At 50.3% G+C, this 24,054-nt stretch overlaps 6 protein-coding genes across 6 annotated transcripts; 4 read left to right on the forward strand and 2 right to left on the reverse strand.

Annotated features, from left to right (window-relative positions):
• Nucleotides 1-1,270: 1,270 nt before the first annotated feature.
• Nucleotides 1,271-3,093, forward strand: LAJ45_10220 (uncharacterized protein; the record flags this gene model as incomplete). Its single annotated transcript, XM_046119748.1, has 5 exons — nucleotides 1,271-1,369; nucleotides 1,435-1,673; nucleotides 1,740-2,602; nucleotides 2,783-2,818; nucleotides 2,993-3,093. 5 exons carry the CDS (start codon nucleotides 1,271-1,273, stop codon nucleotides 3,091-3,093), a joined length of 1,338 nt encoding a protein of 445 aa, XP_045967047.1.
• Nucleotides 3,094-6,246: 3,153 nt separating this feature from the next.
• Nucleotides 6,247-7,351, forward strand: LAJ45_10221 (uncharacterized protein; the record flags this gene model as incomplete). Its single annotated transcript, XM_046119749.1, has 3 exons — nucleotides 6,247-6,365; nucleotides 6,438-7,231; nucleotides 7,305-7,351. 3 exons carry the CDS (start codon nucleotides 6,247-6,249, stop codon nucleotides 7,349-7,351), a joined length of 960 nt encoding a protein of 319 aa, XP_045967048.1.
• Nucleotides 7,352-8,480: 1,129 nt separating this feature from the next.
• Nucleotides 8,481-9,119, reverse strand: LAJ45_10222 (uncharacterized protein; the record flags this gene model as incomplete). The annotated part of the gene is made up of 3 exons (XM_046119750.1): nucleotides 8,481-8,599; nucleotides 8,673-8,788; nucleotides 8,845-9,119. The coding sequence occupies 3 exons, from the start codon at nucleotides 9,117-9,119 to the stop codon at nucleotides 8,481-8,483; spliced, it is 510 nt and encodes a 169-aa protein (XP_045967049.1).
• Nucleotides 9,120-11,233: 2,114 nt separating this feature from the next.
• Nucleotides 11,234-15,294, forward strand: LAJ45_10223 (uncharacterized protein; the record flags this gene model as incomplete). The annotated part of the gene is made up of 8 exons (XM_046119751.1): nucleotides 11,234-11,511; nucleotides 11,562-11,856; nucleotides 11,917-12,042; nucleotides 12,091-12,175; nucleotides 12,238-12,432; nucleotides 12,498-12,696; nucleotides 12,758-13,348; nucleotides 13,413-15,294. The coding sequence occupies 8 exons, from the start codon at nucleotides 11,234-11,236 to the stop codon at nucleotides 15,292-15,294; spliced, it is 3,651 nt and encodes a 1,216-aa protein (XP_045967050.1).
• A 1,818-nt stretch (nucleotides 15,295-17,112) lies between these two features.
• On the forward strand, nucleotides 17,113-19,994 carry LAJ45_10224 (uncharacterized protein; the record flags this gene model as incomplete). The annotated part of the gene is made up of 5 exons (XM_046119752.1): nucleotides 17,113-17,503; nucleotides 17,580-17,609; nucleotides 17,690-17,714; nucleotides 17,786-17,933; nucleotides 18,012-19,994. 5 exons carry the CDS (start codon nucleotides 17,113-17,115, stop codon nucleotides 19,992-19,994), a joined length of 2,577 nt encoding a protein of 858 aa, XP_045967051.1.
• A 465-nt stretch (nucleotides 19,995-20,459) lies between these two features.
• On the reverse strand, nucleotides 20,460-22,811 carry LAJ45_10225 (uncharacterized protein; the record flags this gene model as incomplete). Its single annotated transcript, XM_046119753.1, has 4 exons — nucleotides 20,460-20,804; nucleotides 20,889-21,089; nucleotides 21,152-22,599; nucleotides 22,691-22,811. The coding sequence occupies 4 exons, from the start codon at nucleotides 22,809-22,811 to the stop codon at nucleotides 20,460-20,462; spliced, it is 2,115 nt and encodes a 704-aa protein (XP_045967052.1).
• Between the last annotated feature and the right edge of the window lie 1,243 nt (nucleotides 22,812-24,054).

The raw sequence follows: 24,054 nt of genomic DNA on the forward strand, positions 1-24,054 counted from the left end.
ATGATACTGTAGATACGTGATAGCTATTCTCCTAGAAGCTACAATAGTCCGTCGGTGAGGCTTTCAATAATTGGTGTGCACTTTGCCATAATGTGGTCTTACATTCTCTACACTGACAAAACAACTCAAAAATGCAGTTCCTCAAAAACACAGTTTTGCGGGGTCCGGATGATGTGTAAGAACACAAAAGTTGGCGTATAACGTTTTCGACCCAGTACTGTGTCAGACCTAGAAGTGTGTCGCATGGCAACGGCACCAAAACCAGACACAAGACCCCATAACACCATAATAGAGGATAATCCATCTGGAAACCATCCTAATCCATGTGCTTTTAAATGGAATTCATTTGTTAAAAAATCTGGCAGTAAATATCTCAAGAGATGGTGGAGATAGCTTTGGCAACAGAAATCCCCATACAAATTTGTATGGGATTGACACTCTTCTAGGTCTGACACGGTACCCGGTCTAAAACGTTATACGCCAACTTCAGCAAAAGATCCCTGCACACTTGTCTTTTTGCACGGTCGGAGCGAGGAAGAAAAGTGGGCCTTCAGAACTGCCACCCACGCCGAGATTTATTTTGTGATTTACAAGTAGAGATGATTTCATTCTCCCTCGCAATAGAACCATCCGCCCTACATGTATTACCTCTTGAATCTTCCTACTCTGCATCCGTCTGTTCTCCATCTTTAACAGGAGAAAAAAGGAGACAGACAGACAGACAGACAGACGAGGAATGCAAACTTGTATCTAAATAGCGCTTTACATAATAGCTGGAGAATCTCGAAACGGGGGTGAAACAAGCAAGCTTCTTTAACGTGAGCAGAAGACAACGCGCCTTAGTAATCCTGGATCTTCTAGATGCCAATGATTAGATTAGGAGGCGCTGTCGTCGTCGGATCAGTTGCCGAGCGTCCCTTTTTCTTGGTTGGGGAGATCGAGAGGCCAGTGCCAGTGCCTGTGCCAGTGTCTGTGTCTGTGTCGTTGCGGCGCGGCGGGATGGTTCCATATTGCGTGCACTGGAGGACTAAGAACTAAGTAAGCTCGGACAAGACATTTCGTCTCTTCGCTCAGCTGCCCCTCTGAAACACTGCATACCTGGCCTCTCTCTCAAACACCTCTCACGCAGATACTTAAACATCAGTCAGTTACTGACAGCAGCTGGTCTAGCTGGTATCGTGAGATTCTTTTCGTTGGAGACATTGTTTAGCTCTCTCTAGATCTACTACTGTTTCCCCTTTAAAGTTTTTTTTTTATTATTATATTAGCCATGGCTGCACAGCCAGCTGCGCCGACAGCTGCTGCCAGGTCTCCTGCATACGCAAAGAGCATCCTCAAAGTGCTGTTCATATCTCTACTATTCGACTTGGTAGGTCCCCGTGCATAGCATAGCAGAGATAGCATAGCACCCAGCGTTAACCACAGCTCCAACAGCTATCATTCACTCTCATCCTACCGCTGTTCCCACGCCTACTGGACTTCTACAAGGCCCAGCCCAACAATGTCGTCCTCGAATCGATCTTCAACACCCTCAACGCCTTCAAGGCCTCCTTCCACCGCCCAATCTCTTCGCGCTTCGACGTTGTCCTCCTCGGCGGAGCACTGGGCTCTCTCTTCTCCTTCCTCCAGGCCGTGTCCAGCCCCATCATTGGCTCCCTAAGTGACCGCTACGGGTATGTCCCCACCCCCCACCGCAATTGTACCCACAGCCATTAACATCCCCCTCCCCCAAATCAAAGGCGCCGAACAGCCCTCCTCTACTCCATGATCGGCAACATCCTGTCCGTCCTCCTCTGGGTCGCCGCCACCGACTTCCCCACCTTCCTTGCCTCGCGCGTCGTCGGCGGCCTCTCGGAGGGCAACGTCCAGCTCGCAATCGCAATCGCAACCGACGTCTCGACCGCCGAGACGCGCGGCGCCACCCTCGCGCTCGTCGGCGTCGCCTTCAGCATCGCATTCACCTTTGGCCCCATGATGGGCGCCTATCTGGCGAGCAAGACGCTGGCGCTCACAATCTCGGAGAAGAACCCGTTTGTGACGGCCGCGCTGTTCTCGCTGGGGCTGCTGGTGGTGGAGACGGCGTTCCTGTACTGGAAGCTGCCGGAGACGCGGCCGTTGCGGGATGCGGCGGAGAAGGAGGAGGAAAAGAAGAAGAAGATGACAGTGGCGGATGAGAAGACGACGGCGGAGAAGGCGAGGAGTGATGCGGCGGGGATCACGCTCCTGAATGCGACGCACCTCCTCTTCCTGCTCATCTTCAGCGGCATGGAGTTCTCGCTGCCGTTCATGACGTTCGACCTGTTCAACTACACCTCCACGGACTCGGGCAAGCTGCTGGGCTTCATTGGGCTACTGGCGTCGGTGCTGCAGGGCTCGTTTGTGCGCCGCGCGAAGCCGGCGCTGGTGGTGAAGACGGGGCTGACCAGTGCGGCGATCAGCTTCTTTTTGCTGAGCCGCGTCAATAGCCAGCGGGAGCTGTATGTGGCGGCGGCGTTCCTGGCGGTGACGAGCGCGTGTGTGGTGACGGGGTTGACGGCGCTGGTGAGCTTGAAGATTGGGGAGCAGGAGAGGGGGAGAGTGTTGGGAGGGTTTAGGTCTGCGGGTGCGTATAGATAACCTCTATCCTATCCAATCATCTGCCCGCCGGCGCGGTGGTGGTGCCGTTGTTTCGTTTCTTCGCTGCTAGGCTGGGTACTAGGCTAGCTAGCTAGCTAGTCCCAGCGGACCCGCAAATCGTTTCTAGAGTAGAAGGCTAACGAGACGCAACTAACAAACATTTTAGGCCAGATTGGACGAGCTACTGGACCGCTACTTTTCTGTAAGTCTCTTTTCTATTTTTATCCCCTTTAGATTCTCCACGCCGTCGTTTTGAAAAGAAGAAAAAAACACTACTCGGAGGAGGAGGAGGGAGTTGGTTGAGATGCATATATGGTGAAACACTTTGGGATTTTGGGAGCTAGAATGTTAATTGGTTGGTTTGGCGGCCATGCAGGTACCCTCTACTGGTGGGCGGGACGAGAGACGGCCTATGTTGTTGGGGGCACGGGGATGGTGGGTGTTGCGACGCTGGTGTGGAGGGGGTTGGGGAAATGATTGGGCGGTTGTTTGTTCGTTCGTTCGTTTGGGTACCGCGGCTCTTTCTCGCGGTGGGTATGGGCGTGTGTTCTACTTACTTTACGATTACATGGAGTACCTACATGTACCTACCTAGAGCGAGATGTGTGTGCGGGGAGGAGAAGGAGACGGAGGTGGAGATGGGGGAGGGGGGATATCAGATACCATGTAGCACTGTTAGTTAGCTAGTTAGTCGTTAATTCTAGACTGTTTCAAGATCACTCCCGTCTGTGTCCGTCCGGGTCCCTAGCTAGCTGGGGAAGGAAACCTGCGCATCTCGATCAAAGCTTCCGCATATTCCTCATTTCTTTCTTTCTTTCTTTCTTTCTTTCTTTCTTTCTTCTCGAGCTCTTAGTATACGGTTGGGCTGCATGTAATTATCTTACCTCCCCCACTTTCCTTCTTCTCCCTTCCCGGTCACGCAGGGAAGGGAGGGGATGGATGTCACCGCTCTCACTCTCACACTCATTCTGCTAGCTTGCCGTACTCTCTCTCACCTCCCGTGAGATCATATCATCCATGCCGGCAAGGCAACGCTTACATGTACTCTACTCTACTCCCCGTTCTTGAGCTTGCCTGGTGGGTTGTTGTATATGTATGCGCCTGCGTGGTGCAGCAGCACTCACTCCCAGGCCAATTGCAAGCTGGGTCTACGGCTGTAGTTGTGGTAGGGTAGGGTACTTGCTCTAGTTACAGTATATATAATGAAAAAATCTAGAGTACTCTACCTACATGCATTGTACCTGCCTGTTATCGGATATCATATCTGGCGGGGAGGGAGGGAGGGAGGGAGGGAGGGAGGGGGCCTGGGTGTTGCAAATGAATTAGAGTTGGTGGGGGATTGTGCGTCCCATCCCATCCCATCATAGCTATCCTCATGTCGGAGATAGTGAGTGGCAAGAGAAGGAGGCCCGGGCTCGAATCGGGCACATGCTTTTTTGTTTGATATGTGGGTAGATTGTAGGTGGTGCAATTGGTTATGGGTGAGGGTGAGGGTTCGAAAAGAGAGGAGAGTTCCAGTGCAATGCCGAGTACCGGAGGGAAGATTGCGCGGTGCGGTGCAGTGCGGTGAGTATGGGACGAGATGGGATGGGAGTGCGTATGCTCATCTCATTTACCTACCTACTTGTCTTCATACATAGCCAGCCAGGCCTAGGGAGAAAGGGAAAAAAAAGAAATCTCCCTCCCTCTTGCACCCTCTCTCTCGATTTCGGAGCCAATGTGGCGGGCGGTGCGGCGTGAGTGATAAGGGAAATGATTCCTGAGCGGTCAAAGAAGTTTCTTGGGAGGCTTCCATAGTACAGGCTAGCTAAGCTACATGTATATAGTAATTGCTTGCACGGTACCGTGCGTGCACCTCTCTCTCTCTCTCTCTTTCTCTCTAGTAAGTAGGCACGCCCCCCAGACCCAAACTTCTTCTCGAAGATGATTAGAACACCCGCCATATTGCCATGCCATGGAATGATCATAATATCAACAAATATCGCCCCCGGCCGGGTCGGGCTAGCTAGGCTAGTAACATTACAACTCGGACCTACAACTGCACAACTGCACTACGGAAACCACCGACGTTGTGGGATTATGGGAAAAACGGAAACATCCAATTGCAAGCCACAGGGGCGCGCTAAGACGCCTCACTATTAATTGTATGTGCATAGAATATTGTACCTAGGTACCTAGGCCCCATATATTCGGGGATTGAAGGTTCCCCTCCTGCGTCGGCACTCCGTAGGGCTAGCACCGAAAAACAGGGGCAGGGGGCAATTACAAGTGATGTAATGTCAGCTCGATCATGTACTCTCTGCTTAATTCATTCCGAGTAGGTACATATGAAGAGTGAGTGAGGCGGAAATTTCGATGCCATTAATTGGGGGGGGGGGGGGGGGGGAATTGCTATGCTATGGTTGGGCGGGTAAGTACATGTAGACTCGCAAAGTACCTGAGTTACTAGTGAGTACATAAAGTGGGCGGCATAGATATTTGGGTAGGGGGGACGGGGGGGAGGTAACCTGGTGATGAGATGGAATGGTATGGGCGTCCGTTCATTCGTTCGGGGGGATCCTGGATCTGCGGAGCGCGGGAAAGTCTTGTTTACAGACTATGCTGGGGTGGGAAGGGGGGGGGGGGGGGCCAATGACAGCTTCGAGGGACGTTGGCGGATGGGAGCGAGTGGGATCTTCTGCTACAACCGCGGTGTAATAGTTAGCTAACCAGCTGTGCTAAGACTAAGAGTAGCCGTAATCAATTATCATCAAAATCATGGCAGCGATTCCGATTATGATGATGCTACTATATGTGAAGAAGATTACCATCATTGGCCCTCAAATTGCGCGCAATTAAAAAAGATCCCCATGTCTCGTTCGGGTGTGAAACGCTTAGATTAGATAGGGCCTGTAGGTACACCACCTCGAGAGAGAGATTCGAACCCTTGGACTTCACCCACCCACACACATGCTCGATCCAGGGTCCTTTGCAAGCCCGCTACCGAAGTTGTTCATTACGCGTGCATGGGAGAGTAGAGAAACCTGAAACACCTAGACATTTTTTTTTCCCGCCTGGTCAGATCCCCCCTGGCCCTGGCGGTTTGGTTGCCCCCTCGCTCGGGTTCAAGCCAACCAAGTTGGTGCCTGCTACTCTACTAAACGGTTCCACATTGGGACTAGCACAGAACCGCTGGGTAAGTATTGCATACAATGCTCTCCACCAAGGAGCCGTTGTATATATTGCTCGGTTTGTCCCCCTTCCTTTTCTCTGGCTTCTCTTCTTCACTCAGCAGACTTTGATATCCTTTGGTCTTCTTCTTTTCACGGCCTTCCTTTTGAAAAAAGCAATCACTCTTTAAGTGCTTTCTTCAAAACCAGTCATTCCTTTCAACATCACCCCTCTTAACGTCCAATATTGTGAATTTTTCAAGTACGAACGCCTAGTGCGCCATTGTTCCAGGAGAAACAAATATAAAGCAGTGCTTTCCGGGTCTTTGAAAGTAAAATAAAAAAGCAGAACCCTCATTTTTTTGACGACTTTGCTTGCAGTTATCCAACTTCGTCTGGAGCATATTTACGAAATCCAACTAGCAACGTCAAATCAACTTTTAGGCAGCGCCTTTTTTTATTACTAGCAGATTTAGCAAATATGCGTTACTCACTTACCACCCTTGCCTGTGCTGCTCTCGCAGCTACCACTTTGGCCGCCCCCGTCATTGATAAGCGTGCCCGTGATGTTTTGATCTTCACTGACTACACCACTATCATGTAAGTTATTCTAGATTTCACCTATAAAAAGGCTTGTTTTCAATATAAATTCTAATATATCCCTTTCCTTAGTGTCACCAAAACCATCACCACTGGAGAACCTCAAGCAACAGCAGCAGAGGTTCAGGCCGAATGGGCCAACGGCGGCCGCCCCGGCCGCAAGTCCTCGACCTATAGCTATGGTGCCCCCGTATACACCACCCGCACCACTACTCTCGAGCCCATCACCATTGGCACCAGTACCACCACCCTCCCTGCAATCACCACCACTCTCGAGCCGGTCGCCTCCACTCCCGCAGTCGAGGTCCCAGGAACTACCACTGTGGTCCAGGAAGTCACCTCTAGCCCTGAGCCAGTGACCGTTATCACCACTATTCAGGATGAGACCGCTGCTGCACCTACTACAGTGGTGCCAGTCGAGACCACCTCAACATCTGTCGCTCCTGTCCCGACCACCACTGCAGCGGCCACCACAACCTCTGCCGCTGATCTCCCGGCAGACACCTGGGCCGCTGATGTCCTCAACGCCCACAACACTCGCCGTGCCCTCCACGGTGCCCCAGCCCTCACTTGGAATACAACCATGGCTTCCTACGCTGCGGGCGTCTCCAAAGGTTGCGTTTTCGAGCACTCCGGCGGGCCATATGGCGAGAACTTGGCGGCCGGATACCCCACTCCTGATGAAGCCATAGAGGCGTGGTATGCCGAGAATACCAGCTACAACTATGCCGCTGGGTTGTTCTCAGAGGCCACCGGTCACTTTACTCAGCTTGTTTGGGCCAGTGCTACCCAGGTTGGATGCGGTATTGCGACCTGCGGAACCAGCACCACTCCTGGTGACATGTTGACTTGCGAGTATGATACTGGTTAGTAGATTATTTCCCTTGCCCACGAATTTCGAGTTTTATTTTGCGGTAACTAATATATATTGTTCTATAGGAAATGTTATCGGATACTTCGTCCAGAATGTCCTGCCACTTGTTTAAATATGATACCTGTTTGAGTTTAGTGAATAAATTTTAACTTCTTCTGTTTTTCTTCAAAGGCATCTATTAAGAGTTGAAGCGGTACTGGTGACATGGTATTATCAATTGAGCTAAGCCGCCCGAATGCCCACAACTTCGGCGCTTACTTTTTTGAAGTTTCCGGGAAACTTGGTCCTTTTTCTTTTGCGTGTGCCTGATTCTGATTTATTATTTTGGTTTCAGGCCCGTTTAACTTATTTTCGCTGTTTATATTTTATAACTAAAAACTTATATTTTTTGTGGATGACTGTCCGTGATGTACCTGGACCGGAGAGATAGACTTCCGGGGCAGTTTGAGAACTGCAACCCGAGACGAATAGACTATTGTTGCTTTGTTTTGGTATACGTAACGTCCTGAGTGTTTCAGTTGAGACAATCGCTATTCTGAAACATGGCTTTCAAGATCTCTTCATATAATTATTCCCTTCCGTGATGGACATGACAATGCCGTGGTCGGCCGCGAAGTGGAGAAATATCTAATTCTATCGTCGAAGTCAAATCTTGGTAATTGATAATGCATTGCCACGTGTGACAATCTTTGGGTTCTTGATAATGCCCACCTTTAGTGGCCTCAATCATCATCGATCAGCGTACGACCCAGTAGGCTCTTGATCTTGGTTTCGCTAATTATTTCCTTCCCACTCTTGGTTGTTAGCATCGTATTGTATAAGCCATGGATGGCATTGTGCCTAGGATACGAGAGTTACTGTGCTGTGGAGTGGGCGCCTGATGGGGAGAATAAATATAGATAAAAAAAAAATTGATAAAAAGTAGCGCCCCTAGACCCCCATAAAAAAATAATAAGATAGGATAACTTAATAAAGAATCCGACCGTAAAACAAAAGAATAAATTCAAATCTTAAACAAAGTAACATAGAAGATAGAACATAAAAAAACCTCAACATAAAAAATATTAAATTAAAAATTCAACTCTCGGTAAAGGACCACTCGTTAGAATCAGCAGAAACTCCTTTTATTTGTATCTATCTACCGTAGTAGCCCATTTTTGTTTTCAAACAAAAGTAACCCATCCCGAACAAAGCAAACACTAAACCCCAGAACAATTATCAAACCATAAAAATCGTTCCCGTTAAACAACAATGGGGACTCCGAGATGATCTGCGGTTTGTTTTCTGAAGACCTCCGCAGGGTTTTCAGGTGGCACCGGTTGTAGACCGAGATTTTGAATCAATGCCTCACAGTTGGCCTCTGGATGTATTATACGTTAGCGCATTTCTAGAAACAAATAATGAAACATCTCTTTAATGGAGCACGTTAGTACTAGTGTAGCTGTTAAGCTCGAACCTATTCCTGGCACATGGTACTCCATTGAGACCAGGCGGGTATCTGATCTCGGCCGATTCACTCAGTGAGGAATTAAATAAACGTAGAGGCAACCTGTGAGTTGGTCAGAGCCAATAATCTTGAAGTAATATTTGAGAAAAAGATCTTACAAATCGTGATGGTTATTGAGGGTTTGAAGTTGGCCTTCGACAGCCTGAAGACGAACCTCCACCTGTTGAATATCACCTCTAGCTTGCTGAAGATTGGTTCGGATTTGCTGAACATCAGCTTTAATTTGCTGAATGTTGGCCTGGATTTGTTGTAGCACCCCGAGGACCTGATTCCCTTGCTGGATTGCTGGAATATTGGGAATTAGGTTGACTTCGTTCGCTACTGCATGCAAATACTGAGCCGCATTCGCAAAGTTAGGCTGTCGTACTGCCATTTCGAGAATATCAAAACTTGGGGTGTAGATGTAAAAGTAATGGACGACAGTACTCTACACGGGAACGTTCTCAAGACTACAATATACGCGGGCGGTATGAGATATTTCAAGTTACACATATAGAAAATCGATTGGACCAGAGGAAAACTCGTCCAAAAGCAGTAGCCAAGCGTTCCCAGCGCTGTTACTATTTGAATCCGTCAGCGTTGCACTCAGCGCCGCAACGGCGCAACGCAACGCGACGAAGCCCAACTCGACGAAGCCCAATGCAATGAATTCAATTTTTTAAGCTTGATAATTATTGTTACCAATATACTAGTATTTCCCTCCAGAAAAACGTATGGCTATGATACTTGCTCGGTGTTGAGGTGTTGTATCAGGTGCGAGCACGTACGGTTGCGACTCACCCTTCCTTGTACTTCCGTCCTACTCTTTAAAATCCGGCAAGTACAACAATTGCGTGACATTGAAACCAGCGTGACAGACCAGCTGGTTAGGCTACATACATACGAGAGATCAGGAATGTTGAGTAACTGTACTTTTGTGTTTTGGTAGCCGACGAGAGATTGTGGCCGGGAGAGGGAAATGGTTACAATTTATTGAAATAAGCTTATAAAGTGTTGACTCCTGGTACAGGTTTCAGGTAGATGTCCACAGGGGAATTGCAGACGTAGGATTCTAGGGTTTGAGGGCGGCTGCAGGGATATGAAGAGCGGTTTTGTTAGTATTGACACCGCTCGAGCGTTTTCGTAGATGATCTAGATAGGAAGGGACGAACTGTGTGATGTGGGCTTCATGGATCTGCCGGCTCTCTCGAACGGGTTAATGATTGCGAGATGGTAGGAAACCCTATCCCATGTCTCACCGCAACATGTACTTTACATAACGTTTGATTATCCCACTCTATTTTTCCTTCGTCTAAAGGTTTACCATCCAGTATGCTTTTTTTTGATGCGAATGTCGAATTTACTTCTCGAAGGCTACTCATAGAATAACAGTACTAGAAAGTATAATCACTAACCTTAGCCCTGAGTCAAATTCTATCCTGAGGTACATGTATGTATGTACAGCCACTCAGCAAAAGTGTTCGTGATTTAGTTTTAATGTCACTGCGCGGTGTGGCGCACCGGTAATCCTATTCTTCATTAATTTAGGCGCCATTGGTCACTGGGAAAGTCTTCTCTTGGGGGGTTCTCGGTGGTCCGCCACGGTTACATATGGAGAAATGTCTCACTCCGAAATCGGAGTCACGAACACTTTTGCAGAGTGGCTGTATATCTTTCACTTGCCTCAATACTTCCAAGCCTTGTTTAGCGGAGTGGAGCTCTATATAATGATTTCAAACCATTTGGCTTTATTCATTTTATTATATAATAGTCGGGAATACTTAAAGATAATTACATGTAATTACGCTCTCGTTCATACATCCAAAATCACTCGTCACCTCCCTTATTCTAACATTGCATGTACATACAGGTATGTGTTTACACATCCCAGTTAAAGGACAGGTGATAGGACAAATCATGAGTTTCAATTCGACGAAGACCTGATAATTGAAAGGTGTCACAATAAAAGATCGACAGTAGAAAGACTGAATTACGGTAACGCGCAACTGGGGTCTGTCGAACCTACATGTACTCAATAGCCGGTCTCGTCTAGCTATTAGAGTGTCCGCATTCTTAATGATAACCTCATCTCATATTCATGCCTTTCGTCTAATCTTCGACTTCAAGCTGTCAGTCTACTTTCGGTGTATCCCAGACCGACATACAGCCCCCCAATCTCAGCTCGTGTTGAGTTGCTATACGTGATACTTACATGTATTTACATGTACCATGTATATATATTTGGTCAGGGTTCTAATAAAACCCCACAGAATTCTCAGACATTGCATTGCGTCTGATTGGCTCCCTCGGGCGCTAACCAACCAAACGTAGTAATGTCGATGTCGATGCCCGCACAAGCGCTGACATTAACAGATGCTCACCGGACACAATGCCGTATATTAAGTTGAGAGATCAATGATACAAAACAATGAATATACCCTCTCAACGCGTGCGTGAGCCACGGAGTTAAACACAAGAAGACACAACAAGTTTTACCCCACATTTGACATGTGTGATATCCCAGTATTCAAACGACCTTTCCATAAGCTCCGTAGGGCTGTAAGCCGCGACAGAAGCGCCGAACAACCCGCTGCAGAGAAATCATCATGGCCGACATCGGCATCTTCTGCCTCTGTAGCAGCAGCAACAGCAGGTGAGAGTAACACGCTCGAAGTTCCTGGACAACGCGGGCGTGAGGATTCGCCAACATTAGTTACAAGTGGACCCGTGGTGGAGAGGAAGATTGATAATGAGGCACATTTAGATCCAGAAGAGAAGACTGCGAGGTAAACAAATCGTAGCCTCTATTGATATCATGGGCTCTAATAATCAGAAGCAGGGTACCAGATCTCGCCTTTATCCAGGCTCTTAAATCCCACGAAGATGCCCTATCTCCTGCTGAGAAGGCCGCCTTTCTAGCCTCCAAAACCGAGGATCCGGGAGAGCTTATCAAGCAAGTTCAAGACCTCGATGTTAAACACCATCAAACCAGTCTCTCTCGAGCTGTTGGACCACGGGTCCAGAAGGTGATGGTGGGGATGGATATGTATATGGGAGTTATTGGAGCCTTGATCAGTTACTCTCCGGATGTCTCGGGGCTTGTAGTAGCTGGTCTACAGTGTGTTATCAAAGTTAGTTACTTGGAAAATTCGTCGTAGAGGCTTTTATGGGAATTTGCTAATAGGACGCAGCTGGGAATTAGGTTTTTTGAATTCTTCGAAAACCTGACAAGTATGATGGAAACCCTAGAGAACCATGTGTCATATCTATCGAAATACGCTATGTCTATGTTTCAGGAGTCCGAGGACATTCGAGAGGTAGGTTCAAATCGTTCGCCTAAGAAACCTAGTACTGACGATGTGTAGGCACTCGCGCGGACTTATGGCGATTTGTTGGACTTTTTTGCACAGGCAAGACGCGTGTTTACAGACAGTGACGGGAATGCAACCAGTAAGCGCAATCCAGGCTCAAGTCGGAAACAAAATAAAATCATACTAAGCCAGGTTTTCTAGGGTGGACATCCTTTAAAGTCTTCTTCCGAATGATTTGGCAGCCATTTGAGGAGAATTTTAGTGGAATAAAGGCGAAATTCCTCGCAAATGCTGAGATTGTGACAAGAGAAGCACAAGTTCATGGTCTCGTGTCTGCTGATGCAGAGCGGCAGCGGATACATATGAGAGAGCAGCAGGCAGATCAAGAAAAACAAGGTAAGATATCCGCGTTTAAGCCAATCATACGAGAGATAACTAGCATTTTATTAATATGAACGCAGATAATAAACGACGTGAAGTGTTCACTTGGCTATCAGATCTAGACTTTGAAGAAGTGCACGAAACACAGTTTCACAAACGATTCGGACAAACCGGTAACTGGCTTCTCAACGATACTGGTTTTACGGACTGGCAGAATAGCTCTGATTCTGGACTCCTCTGGATTCACGGTACACCAGGGACCGGAAAAACAGTCCTCTGGTAACTTCAATCCATCCCACCACTCCAGGAAGCGTCAATGATAATTCTGACATAAAAACAGTTCTCTCGTTCTCGAGACACTCACTGAGATCACCGCCCTCTCCTCTCCCGGCACCACTGGAATCGCTTTTGCCTACTGTAATTACTCACTCCCTTCCACTCAGCAAAACCCCGGCGCTTTTATTGCAACCTTCGTCAAGCAACTTTCCCGTTGTTGTCCCCGGATCCCAGAACCCCTCGAGAAGCTATTCGACTCACATGATAAAAATGCACGCAATCCGAGTTACCTTGAGCTGCGCCAGTTATTTCTAGAGGTGGCTGCAGGTTTTGAGAAAATTTATGTGGTAATAGATGCGCTGGATGAGTTTGATCCCCAGCAGAGAGGATCTTTCCTGTTATTCTTGTGCGAGATTATGAAATTCTCAGGAGGGTGCATAAAATTGTTTATTACGAGCAGGAAGGAAGCGGATATTGAAAGGGCATTTACGGATGTACCCACGATAGCGATTGAGTCGGCAAAGTTAAAGGGAGATCTTGAGGAGTATGTGGAAGGGGAATTGGAGCGGAGATATGAGGAGGGATCTTTGAGACTTAAAGATCATACACTCAAAGATGCTATATTTTCAGCCTTGGTTGAGAAGGCAGATGGGATGTAAGTTCTCGAATCAACCTGACTTGTCTATCAAAAGTACCGTAAATAGCTTACACTTCTCGAGGTTTCTCTGGGTCAAATTTCAGCTCGACTTACTATGCTCCCAAACTTCCGACCGGCATATCCGCAAATCCCTTCAGAATCTTCCCGCAACAATGGATGAGACATACACACGCTGTCTTGCCTCCATAGAAAAGAAATCCAAATCAGAAATAGAGTTGGCGAAGAAGATCTTCATATGGCTGACGTACGCTCAACGGCCTATGGGATTAGGCGAGTTATCACAAGCGGTGGCTATGGAGCTTGATATGGAAACTCCAGAAGACATAGAAGATTCCATTGTCAATGACCTCGAACTAATCGAGACTGTGTGCGGTGGCCTTGTAACGGTGGACACCATGCATACCATGTATACCTACTCGACCGTGAGGTTTGTACATTTTACAGTGCAGGAGTTCCTAGTGGGTCAGAAGAGTGCTGGCTCAGGAATTCTGAAACAGAATTCACAACTGGCGCACGAGGAGATTGCGCAAATGTCTATTAAATATCTGATGATAATGTACTCTGCGCCATCCAAAGACCTAACCCCCTGGGGTAATTTCGACATCTACGCATCAACTTTCTGGCACTACCATATTCGTGTCCTCAATCAACTAAGCGAGGATGTTTGGGTACTTTTGTACAGCCTCTTAAACTCTGGTGAACTCTTCTACAGGACCATTCCCCAGTTCCAAATGGTCGGTGACGATACGCCGCGTAAGATCTCACCCTCCACTATCGCAGCAGTGCTTGATCTTCCGTTAGCGTTGAGCCGTTTAATCCAAGAGAATCTCGATAAATCAGATCCTACTGAGAATGGTTTAGAGGCTATTCATTGGGCAGCGGAGATAGGTTCGCTCAAGGGGATTGAATGGCTGTTAGAACGGGGTGTTGATGTCAATGGAACGAGTGCGTACGGGTTTACAGCACTATACTGTGCCGTCTGGAAGCAAAACAAAGAGCTGGTAGAGTTTTTGATCAGCAAGGGAGCAGATGTAAACGCAAAAGGAGGTAATTGGGGGAGCCCCCTCCAGGCGGCGGCCAGGAGAGGTGACCAAGAATTGATACAGCTGCTATTGGAGCATGGGGCGGATGTCAACTTAAGGTATGGGAAGAAGGCAGATGCTTTACAAATAGTTGCTGCCTTGGGTAATGAGGAGCTGGTACATTTGTTACTGGAGAACGGCGCCAATATCAATGCTCAAAACGGGGAGCATGGAAGCGTACTACAGGCTGCGTTCACCAGCGGCAATGAACAGCTTGTACGGTATTTACTTTCTAAAGGGGCTGAAGCGACTATAGAAGGGAAGACCGTCGCCGCAACTGCGTTGAGTGGTAATATAGCGCTCGTAGAGCTGCTACTGGAGATGGGATGCGATGTGAATTCGAAAGGTGGGCGCCAAGGAAGCGTACTCAAATCGGCTATTTGGACCGGGAATAAGAAGTTGGTCGAATTATTGATTAAAAAGGGAGCAAAAGTAAACATGCCTGAGGTAGAAGATGGATATTACGGCAGTGCGCTGAATGCGGCAGCTTTGAAGGGCAACGAAGAGATTATCCAACTCCTGTTGACCTCGGGAGCAGAGGTCAATAAACGATGCGGGCACTTTGGAAACCCGCTCCATGCCGCTGTTTGGAACGGGAACCCAGTGGCAATAAAGCTACTCTTGGACAATGGGGCAGACCCCAACTCGAGGATGAAAGATGGGGCGAATGCGTTGCAGGTTGTAGCTTCAAAAGGACAATTGCAGTTGGTAAAGCTGCTTTTGGAGAATGGGGCAGATCCGAACCTGAAGGGTGGTCCTTGGAAATGCGCCATGGAGGCGGCTAGAATCAAAAATCATGAGCGAGTAACAAAGTTGCTCCGGGAACATGGCGGTGTGGATTATGTTGCCGAGAGAGATTGAGGTATGATATGGTATGCACCCCGCCACTGACGGTGGGATAGCCTGAGAACCCCGCCTTCAAATTCCCGAACACGTATCACTTAAGCTTTCAGTACTAATAGTTTGGCGCCGGCTTAGGGCATTTACGGTAAAGATTTATGGGGCGTAAAAAGAGATTTTAATGCAACTACATGTGATTCCTTTGAGCATGTCTTTTCTGGATTAGCTATCAGGTCGGGCGCAGGGTATCTGAAAATGGAGCTTATACGTATTTGCAATTACATAGGGTAATTTTGGTAGAAATTCCGATGTGTGACCCGATCCAAAGGGGCGTTTCACATGACTTGGTATATCACGGACCAAAGGCGAGTGACTTTTGATGAACCTTTCAGGGTTAGGTTTTCTTGTCTCGCTCAGCTTGGCCGAAGGGTCAGCCGCGTAAAGTGGGCGTTAGTCAGTGACTCTTCTGTAAAGTAACTTGGAATAAGAAACCCTCAGAGTCGTGACTTTATTCTTCGCACGTGAAAGAAATTATTCACTGAAATATGCTGGAGCAGAATAAGCACTGTTAGTAAAGATCTGGCTCCCGTCCGCGCACAGATCGACCCGTGATAATCTATGACATCGCTGCAGCTCAAGCGGTTGAATGGAGGTGATGGTCTATCGGTTATCAGTCGCTATGCTTCTTTTTGTGTTGTGAAGTGTGTGCTGGAGGAGAGAGGACGGACGGACCTCGGGTGTTGTTGCTAGAGCCTGGTTGGACTGGCTCTCGTAGCTATGGTGTTTGGGGGTCAATGACGAATCTGGGACGATGGCGAATGACCAAACCAGCCGTGTAAGATCATGGTGCAGGTCATTTTGTGCAAAACAGCGAGATACTCTCCTTACTTACTCCACCTATCCCGATCTAATTTCTTTATCAAAGTTTGCCTAAGTTAAAATTAAATAAACCAGGTCCGCCATTGCCCCAGAAAGCACCTTATGCGCGCGATCCCCACAACCCCACGAAACGCTAGACCGTGCTGCCTGTCCGCCTGGCTTTTTGCGGGGGTGGGTTTGAGGGATGGATAAGGCTGATATGTACGCTGCATCCCATCCCATCTCCAGCCTGATTGGCCAATTTATTCCCTTTCCCCCTTCTTCCGGCGGTGCATCTGCATGGAAAATTAAAAGGCACCCTTTGGCAGAGCCAAAAAAGAAAAAGGAATCACGATGGAATCCATGCACCTGCTCCGGTTGACCGGGCCCAGATGGTCGACGTTGCAGGATTCCTTGTTGTTGCGAAGGAAAAGCATGTGCTCCTTGGTATGAGCATGTTAGTTTGCTTGGGAGTGAGTGAGGTTTCTGGTGACCTCACCACCCTCACCCCCATCCCTCCGGATCCCCGCCTTGGTCCCTTGACTTCCCCTTCGTCCGCACGACCACCCCTCCATGCGGCTTTGTAGTACCCATCACCCATCACTCTACTAGTCGCTCCTCACTCGCACTTTTAAACCTCCACCGAGATAAGGTCAATAAACCGCCATTTCCCGTGGTCCGAGATCGTGGCACCCAGAGAGGGAAAAGGAAACTAGTCAAGAGCCGAGAGACACTGGCAGAGATAGACAACTACTAACAGGTAGGTTACCATCCATACATCCAGTTGTTTGTTTGTGGAGATCGCGGGTTTTATATTAAGCCCCCATCATCTGCCCCTCTAATGCCTTCTTTCTTCGGACAGCCCAGCAGCCCCTCCGTAGTTTTAATCATACCTTGTACTTCTCCCATATATCATATACACACATATATTGCAATTTTTCCATTTCCAACTCTACAATACATAGATAACTAACCCTTACCATGGCACCTTCAAAGGCCGCAACCTCTGCTCCTGCTCCTGCTCCTGCTCCCGCACCAAAGGTCATTGTGATGCCCAAATCGCTCAACGAGTCGCTCGCGTCCACATCGCCGCCCATGTCGACCGCCTCCTCCATAAGAGAACCTATTGCGCGGCCCTCGCCCACCGCGGGGTCAACGTTCGCATACCAGGACGGCCTACCAAAGCTGCCCATCCCGGAGCTAGCGGACACGTGCAGGAAGTATCTGGATGCCGTACGGCCGCTTCAAACGGACAGAGAGCATCAGGAGACGAAGGCCGCCGTGAGGGAGTTTTTGAAGACGGATGGGCCCGAGCTGCATGAGAGGTTGAAGAAGTATGCGAGCGGGAAGAGCAGCTATATCGAACAGTTTTGTAAGTGTTTTTTTTTTTTTTTTTTTTTTTTTGGTTGTTTTGGTTTTGGAAGTGCACTCGCTGATTGAGGATGCAGGGTACGATTCGTACTTGAACTACGATAATCGTGAGTTTGATTTTTTTGGCTTTTGCGGGGATGATAATTGGGCTTTATTTATGAATTTAGGCGCTAACTTTATCAATTAGCCGTTGTTCTCAACTTGAACCCTTTGTGAGTTTGGTCCATTGTTGCGATTTTGGTGGTGGTTTATGCACAAATGCTGACTGAAATTATGCATAAAGTTTCCTACTGGAAGATGACCCAACACCGGCACGTAATAACCAGGTTACGAGAGCGGCTTCTTTGGTAGTGTCGGCACTGTCTTTCGTCAGGGCTCTTCGTAAGGAAGAACTTCCGCCGGACAAGGTCCGCAACACCCCACTCTGCATGGTAAGTCACCCCCCCCCCCCCGACTCATAATATCAACAGCCTACTTCTATCTATGATATGCTAATTTTGTAATTCTAGTACCAATATCCACGCATCTTCAGCACTGCCAGAATTCCCACAGAAAATGGATGTGAAATGCACTCAGACCCTTCAGCACGCCACATCGTTGTCATGTGCCGTTCTCAATTCTACTGGTTCGACGTCTTGGATGACAACTCGGACCTGATCATGACCGAGAAGGACCTTGCCCAAAACCTCCAAGCCATTGTCGAAGACGCAGAGACAATCCCGATACAAGAGGCCGCCAAGAATGCTCTAGGAGTTCTCTCCACCGAGAACCGAAGGATCTGGGCCCATCTCCGTGATGTCTTGACCACCGATTCCAACAACGTTGAATGCCTAAGAATCGTTGACACCGCCATCTTTGTGCTGTGTCTCGACTCGACATCACCAAAGTCCGGTTCCGAGCTGAGCATGAACATGCTCTGCGGTACCAATGTGGTCGAGAAGGGTGTCCAGATCGGTACCTGCACAAACCGCTGGTACGACAAACTGCAGATCATTGTCTGCAAGAACGGAACTGCGGGTATCAACTTTGAGCACACCGGTGTTGACGGCCACACGGTCCTGAGAATGGCCAGTGATGTCTACACCGACACCATCCTGCGATTTGCCAGAACTATCAACGGAAACGCACCCAGCCTGTGGGCATCCACCTCACCAGACCCAAGCAAGCGTGACCCGTCTAGCTTTGGAGATGTCTGCATCACTCCCCACAGATTGGAGTGGACCATGGTCCCCGAGGTCTCCTTTGCGCTCCGTTTCGCAGAGACCAGACTCGCCGATTTGATCCAGCAGAACGAGTTCGAAGTGCTCGAGTTCGAGGGCTACGGGAAGAACTTTATTACATCCATGGGCTTCTCCCCCGACGCCTTCGTGCAGATGGCCTTCCAAGCCGCCTACTACGGCCTCTACGGCCGCGTCGAGAGTACCTACGAGCCCGCCATGACCAAGATCTTCGCCCACGGCCGCACCGAAGCCATCCGCACCGTCTCGGACGAATCCGTCGAGTTTGTCCGCAAATTCTGCGAGAACGCCCCCGCGCGCGAGAAGCTCGATGCCCTCAAGAAGGCCTGCGTCCGCCACGTTGCCCTCACAAAGGAATGCGCAAAGGGTCTCGGCCAGGACCGCCACCTCTACGCCATGTTCTGCGTGTGGCAGCGCGGCCTCGACGAGGAGTCGCAGTCCCATTTTGGCACCGACGCTTCCTCTCTCAACGGCATCAGCAGCGATGGCTACGGCTCCTCCCCCGTCGACGGGCCCTTCGAGCCCGGCAGCCCTGGCCTCATCAACGGCAGCAACCAGGTCCGCCCCCGCAGCTTCTCCGACACCAGTTCCATCTCCGGCTCCGCTCGCGACACAGTGCAAAAGCCCACCCAGAGCATCCCCGGCATCTTCTCCGACGCTGGCTGGGACAAGATCAACAACACCATCCTCAGCACCAGCAACTGCGGCAACCCCTCGCTACGCCTCTTCGGCTTTGGCCCCACCTCCGGCGACGGCTTCGGCATCGGATACATCATCAAGGCCGACAGCATCTCCATCAGCGTCAGCAGCAAGCACAGACAGACAAAGCGCTTCGTCGACACCCTCCAGAGCTACTTCCTCGAGGTCCGCCACATGCTGCGGCAGACGCAGCGCCGCGCCACGAACTCCGCGGGCACCCGTGCGCGGGAGGCAGAGCAGAACACGGAGGCGGCCAACGCGGCGCGCGCGGCGGCGACCCTGCGCTCACGGAATAGGTCGGGAAGGGCGGTCGGGACGCCGAAGGGGAACTTGAGGCCGAACTTGAATGGCGGCGTGTCGGATGATAGCCATAGTGTGACGAGTAAGGAGGAGAGCGACGGCGAGGGAGGTATGTTGGGTGGGTATGGGTATTTCGATTCGGGGAGTGTTAAGCATCTTCTCAACACCGAGGAGCACCGGAAGCAGGCGGAGCTGAAGGCGGCGGGGTTCTCGAAGAGGGCGGTTGGGAGGAAGCTGAGGCTGGCTGAGTACTAGTTGGGGTTGGAATCGAGGGGAGGATGGAGGAGGGGAGATGCTTGTATGATAGCAAGGTTCTTTACTTACTGCGGGAGTAATTGGGTTTTGGAGGATACTTTTTTTGTTTATTAGCACTCTTTGTAGGTTTTTTCGCGTTTGGATTTATGTTTTTTGTTTATATTCATGTCTTCATCTCATTTTTTGTTTTTATGTGTGAAGCTATATACCTCAATGACTGGAATGGAAAAATTAGATTGTCCACTGGCCCTTTGACCCAGCCAAGAAAGACTCGTATCTGAAATATCCATCCCCACCAAGATATCAACCCCCCTAAATGCCTACCAAGTTTAAAATCCCACAAATAAATGTCTCCGAAAAAAAAAGGAAAGAGAAAAGAAAAGAAAAGAGCTAAAAATGAACGCCCAAACACCCCCGCCCTTGTAAAACAAAAAACGGAAAAAAGCAGCCCCAACCCCCAACCCCTCACAACTCATCATTCCCATTAACCTTACTCCAAATGAGGTGTCCCAGGTTCTTAAACCGCCCGAACTTTCCGCCGCCGGCATCCTTGCCACTGCGGTCCGCATAGCCGCTCACGCTATTTGCATCGTAAAAGTCCTGGTTGTCGCCCCAGACCGCGTCCGCGGCGGCCTCCCACTTGGCCGTGACGTTGACCACCATTTCATCTGTGTACATGAGACGGTACATGGACGGGGTGTACAGGAACTCGATGGGGCGGTCCTGGTCGGCCTTGCGCCATGAGTTGCGTAGGTTGACGGATGCGGTCCCGAAGGTGTTTACGGTGAAGACGGCGGGGATGTAGTCGAACTGTTGCCGCGTTCTCTGTTAGCTTCCTACTTGTGTTGCGGGGAGAGGGGGAGGGGGAGGGGGAGGGGGAGAGGGGAGGCTTACGGTAGTGACCTTGTCACCGAGCAGGCCCCACGCCCAGCCGGCGATGTCGTCGAAGGTGAGGACTTGCGAGCCCTTGATACCGCCGACGGTCTGCATGGTCTTTGCGAGTGGGCGGCCGCCCATGGTGACGGTTTTGACGCCGTGGTTTTCGAAGGCCTCGGAGAAGACGGCGCAGGTGCTACCGCACATGCCGGATGAGAGCTATATATCCTTTATTAGTATCGGGGGCTGCTATACGGGATGGGAATGGGGAGTGAACGTACAAGAATGATATCCTCATCTGCAAACGGCTGCGGGCCCTTATACACAGGCGGCAGCGGCTCATTATCCTCTGCCTCAACCTCAACCGTATCATCAACGGCAATGACCGTAAAATAGTCCCCATCGCGACTCACGGGCCCCAAGAACTCGTTCCAGTCCTTAAAGTCGCTATTATCACTCGCCTTCTTATACTGCCCCAGATCCCAATACGTGGCATTCGTGTCGCTCCCGTCCAGCATCATCGTCGCCAGCGCCGGGTTCCACCGCATGTTACTGGCAAAGTACGTCGACTCTCCGGGGAAGAACTGGCGCACGGCGTCACGCCCTAGCCGCACGAACCCGCCGCCGTTGCCAGACACATCGATGACGATGCGCTTGATGTTCTTGGAGCTGAGGTGCTCGATGGCCGCCGTGATGTTGCCCGAGAACTCGTGCACGAACCCATCCTCAGACCCACCGTTCATGGGCGTGAACGTGTTGATGACGAGCACGCCGACCTGGTCGTTCATCACGTAGAGCATGATCTCGCCGTTGACCATCTGCAGCGCCGGCGTCGGGACGGCATCCCCGCGGCGGACTAGCCCTGCCACACTGGCCGGGAGCTCGCTGCGCGGCTTGTTCTTGACAGAGTCGTCGCGGATGGAGAGCCCGGAGGGCATTGTGTTCTGCGTCAGCTCGGTGTTCTGCATATCTGCGTATACCTTCTCGATCTCGTCCTTGGAGCGCCGGCACACGTTCGTGTAGAACGAGTCTGTGGAGTCCCAGGAGCTGGCGTCGAGCGAGCCGCGCAGGGAGGCCGACCATGTCAGCTCGGCGCTGGTGCCGTTGGCGTAGGTGAGGGTGAGTGTCTCTTCGGTGTAGACGCTGCGTGCGGCGAAGAGGCCCTTCGTGGTCTGGCCGTTGGACGTGCCGACGAGGAGCTGGTTGTAGCGTGCGTCGGGGTCGACCCAGTAGGGCTCTGGATGCTCGTTTGCCATCTTCATGAGGTAGTCCTTTGCGTCCATGCCGTTGATCTTGTCCACCTTCTCACCGACGGTGAAGCCGTCGGAGAAGACCTCGAGGTGGTGGATCGACGGCATCTCGGTGGATGTGTTTGCGACGGACACGATTGGGTGGCCGTTCTCAAACATGAAGGGCATGTAGCACGCAGACTCGTAGACGACGTGGCCGTCGCGGTAGAGCCCAAACAGGTTGTGGATGGCCTTGTCGAAGGCGTAGTTGTTCTCGTAGGCGCCCGAGGTGATGTTCGCCTCCATGGCCTCGAGCGTGGCGTTCAGGTCCACGGCCGTGAGCTCGAGCTGCGGCGTGGGCGGGTGCGCGAAGTATGTTTGGGCCGAGTAGAACTGGAGGAAGAGGCGGAGCTGGGCGACGGTGTCGAGGGCGTCGTCTTTGTGCAGTGGGATGGCCGTGAGGCAGGATTGGGCCAAGTTGGCGTCGATGGCATCGGCGCCTGCGGAGGGAGGAGGAGTTAGTTAGCATGAAGGTTTGCAATTGTGGTGGTGGAGAGGGATAGATGGATGGAGAGATGGAGAGAGTGATACCTTGTGACTTTGCGAACTCTGATGCTACGACGGCACATGGATCGTCATTCGTGGTAGCCTGGAGTGAGAGTGCCAGCGACGACACCAGCAGCAACGCTGTCTTCCCCATATTCGACTTCATTTGGGGCAGCTATCTGTGTGTTCTGTCTGTCTGTCTGTCTGTATGATGAGATGATGTAGGGTGTGGTTTAGTGCTGAAGGAAGGATGAAAGGAATTGATGTGTTTAGAAGAAAGGCTCGGAGCTCACGGAAGAGAGAAAATCAATTTAAAGCAAGCACACCCACACAGCCTTGGGGGGTGAGGGGAATGGGGCCAGACGGGGGGGGGGGGGCAGACGGTGATATACGTGTGGTTATAACTCTGTCTGGGAGCTATGCACACCGAAGTCTACTTTCCGGTGGTGGAGGTGAATGAGATGAATGAGGTGAGGTGCTGGAGGTGGGAGGTGGGAGGTGGGAGGTGAGAGGTGAGAGGTGAGAGGTGAGAGGTGAGGTGCTGGGGTGCTGGGTGCTGGGTGCTGGGTGCTGGGTGCTGGGTGCTGGGTGCTGGCCATGGTGGGATGTGCTGAGGGTGGGAGGATAAGCTGGCACCCCTGTCAGCGCCTCTCGTCCCTCTGTATGGTCTGTCTGTATGGCTTCTCTCTCTCTGCTCTGTATGGCTCTTCCCGCACTGCACTTCTGCACTTCGGTAGCACACGGCTAGGCAGGGATCCCCACCCCTGCCCCTCCCCCTGCAAATCACACACCGGGAAACAGGCTATCTTTACTTAGCAACGGTCGCGGATAACTTTATTCCAACGCTCAGCTCCCTCCCTCCTCTACCATGATCAGAACAAAGAAAGAAAGAAAAAAAAAAGCTACATAGAGAAACAAATAAAAATAATACCAAAACATGCCATACTCCCAATTCCATCTCTCTACCATTCTTCCGTCTCACAGCTAACTAACTTCCGAATCCGTGATCTGCCCGTCCGGCTGCTGCTGCTTGCTGTGCCGCCCGGCCTCGGTCACAGAAAAGCACAATGCGCCCCGTATGTACCGACCGTAGAGGTAAACAGGCAACACAACACACATATAGCAGGGCCCGAAACCGAACTGCGTGGCACGGCGCGGCGCGGCCGCGATCGAATTAATACATCATATGTGCGATGGTTTTGGATAGAGAGCGTTGCATGTGGCGGTGCTGCCTCAGCTGCCCTATTGGTCTTCATGGCCTATCACTCATGTATGCTGCATGTTGTATGGCGGGTAGACATTGCTGGAGATCGAGGGTTGCGCGGGGTTGTTTAGAGGATGTTTAGATCTGGAGATTGAAGGTGTTTAAAGGGCATTGAAGCTGGATGAGTGAATGCTGTCATGTCGCG

The sequence above is a fragment of the Morchella importuna genome (genome assembly GCF_003444635.1).
Source record: "Morchella importuna strain M04M26 chromosome Unknown Morimp01GS043, whole genome shotgun sequence".
NCBI classification, from domain to species: Eukaryota; Fungi; Ascomycota; class Pezizomycetes; order Pezizales; family Morchellaceae; genus Morchella; species Morchella importuna.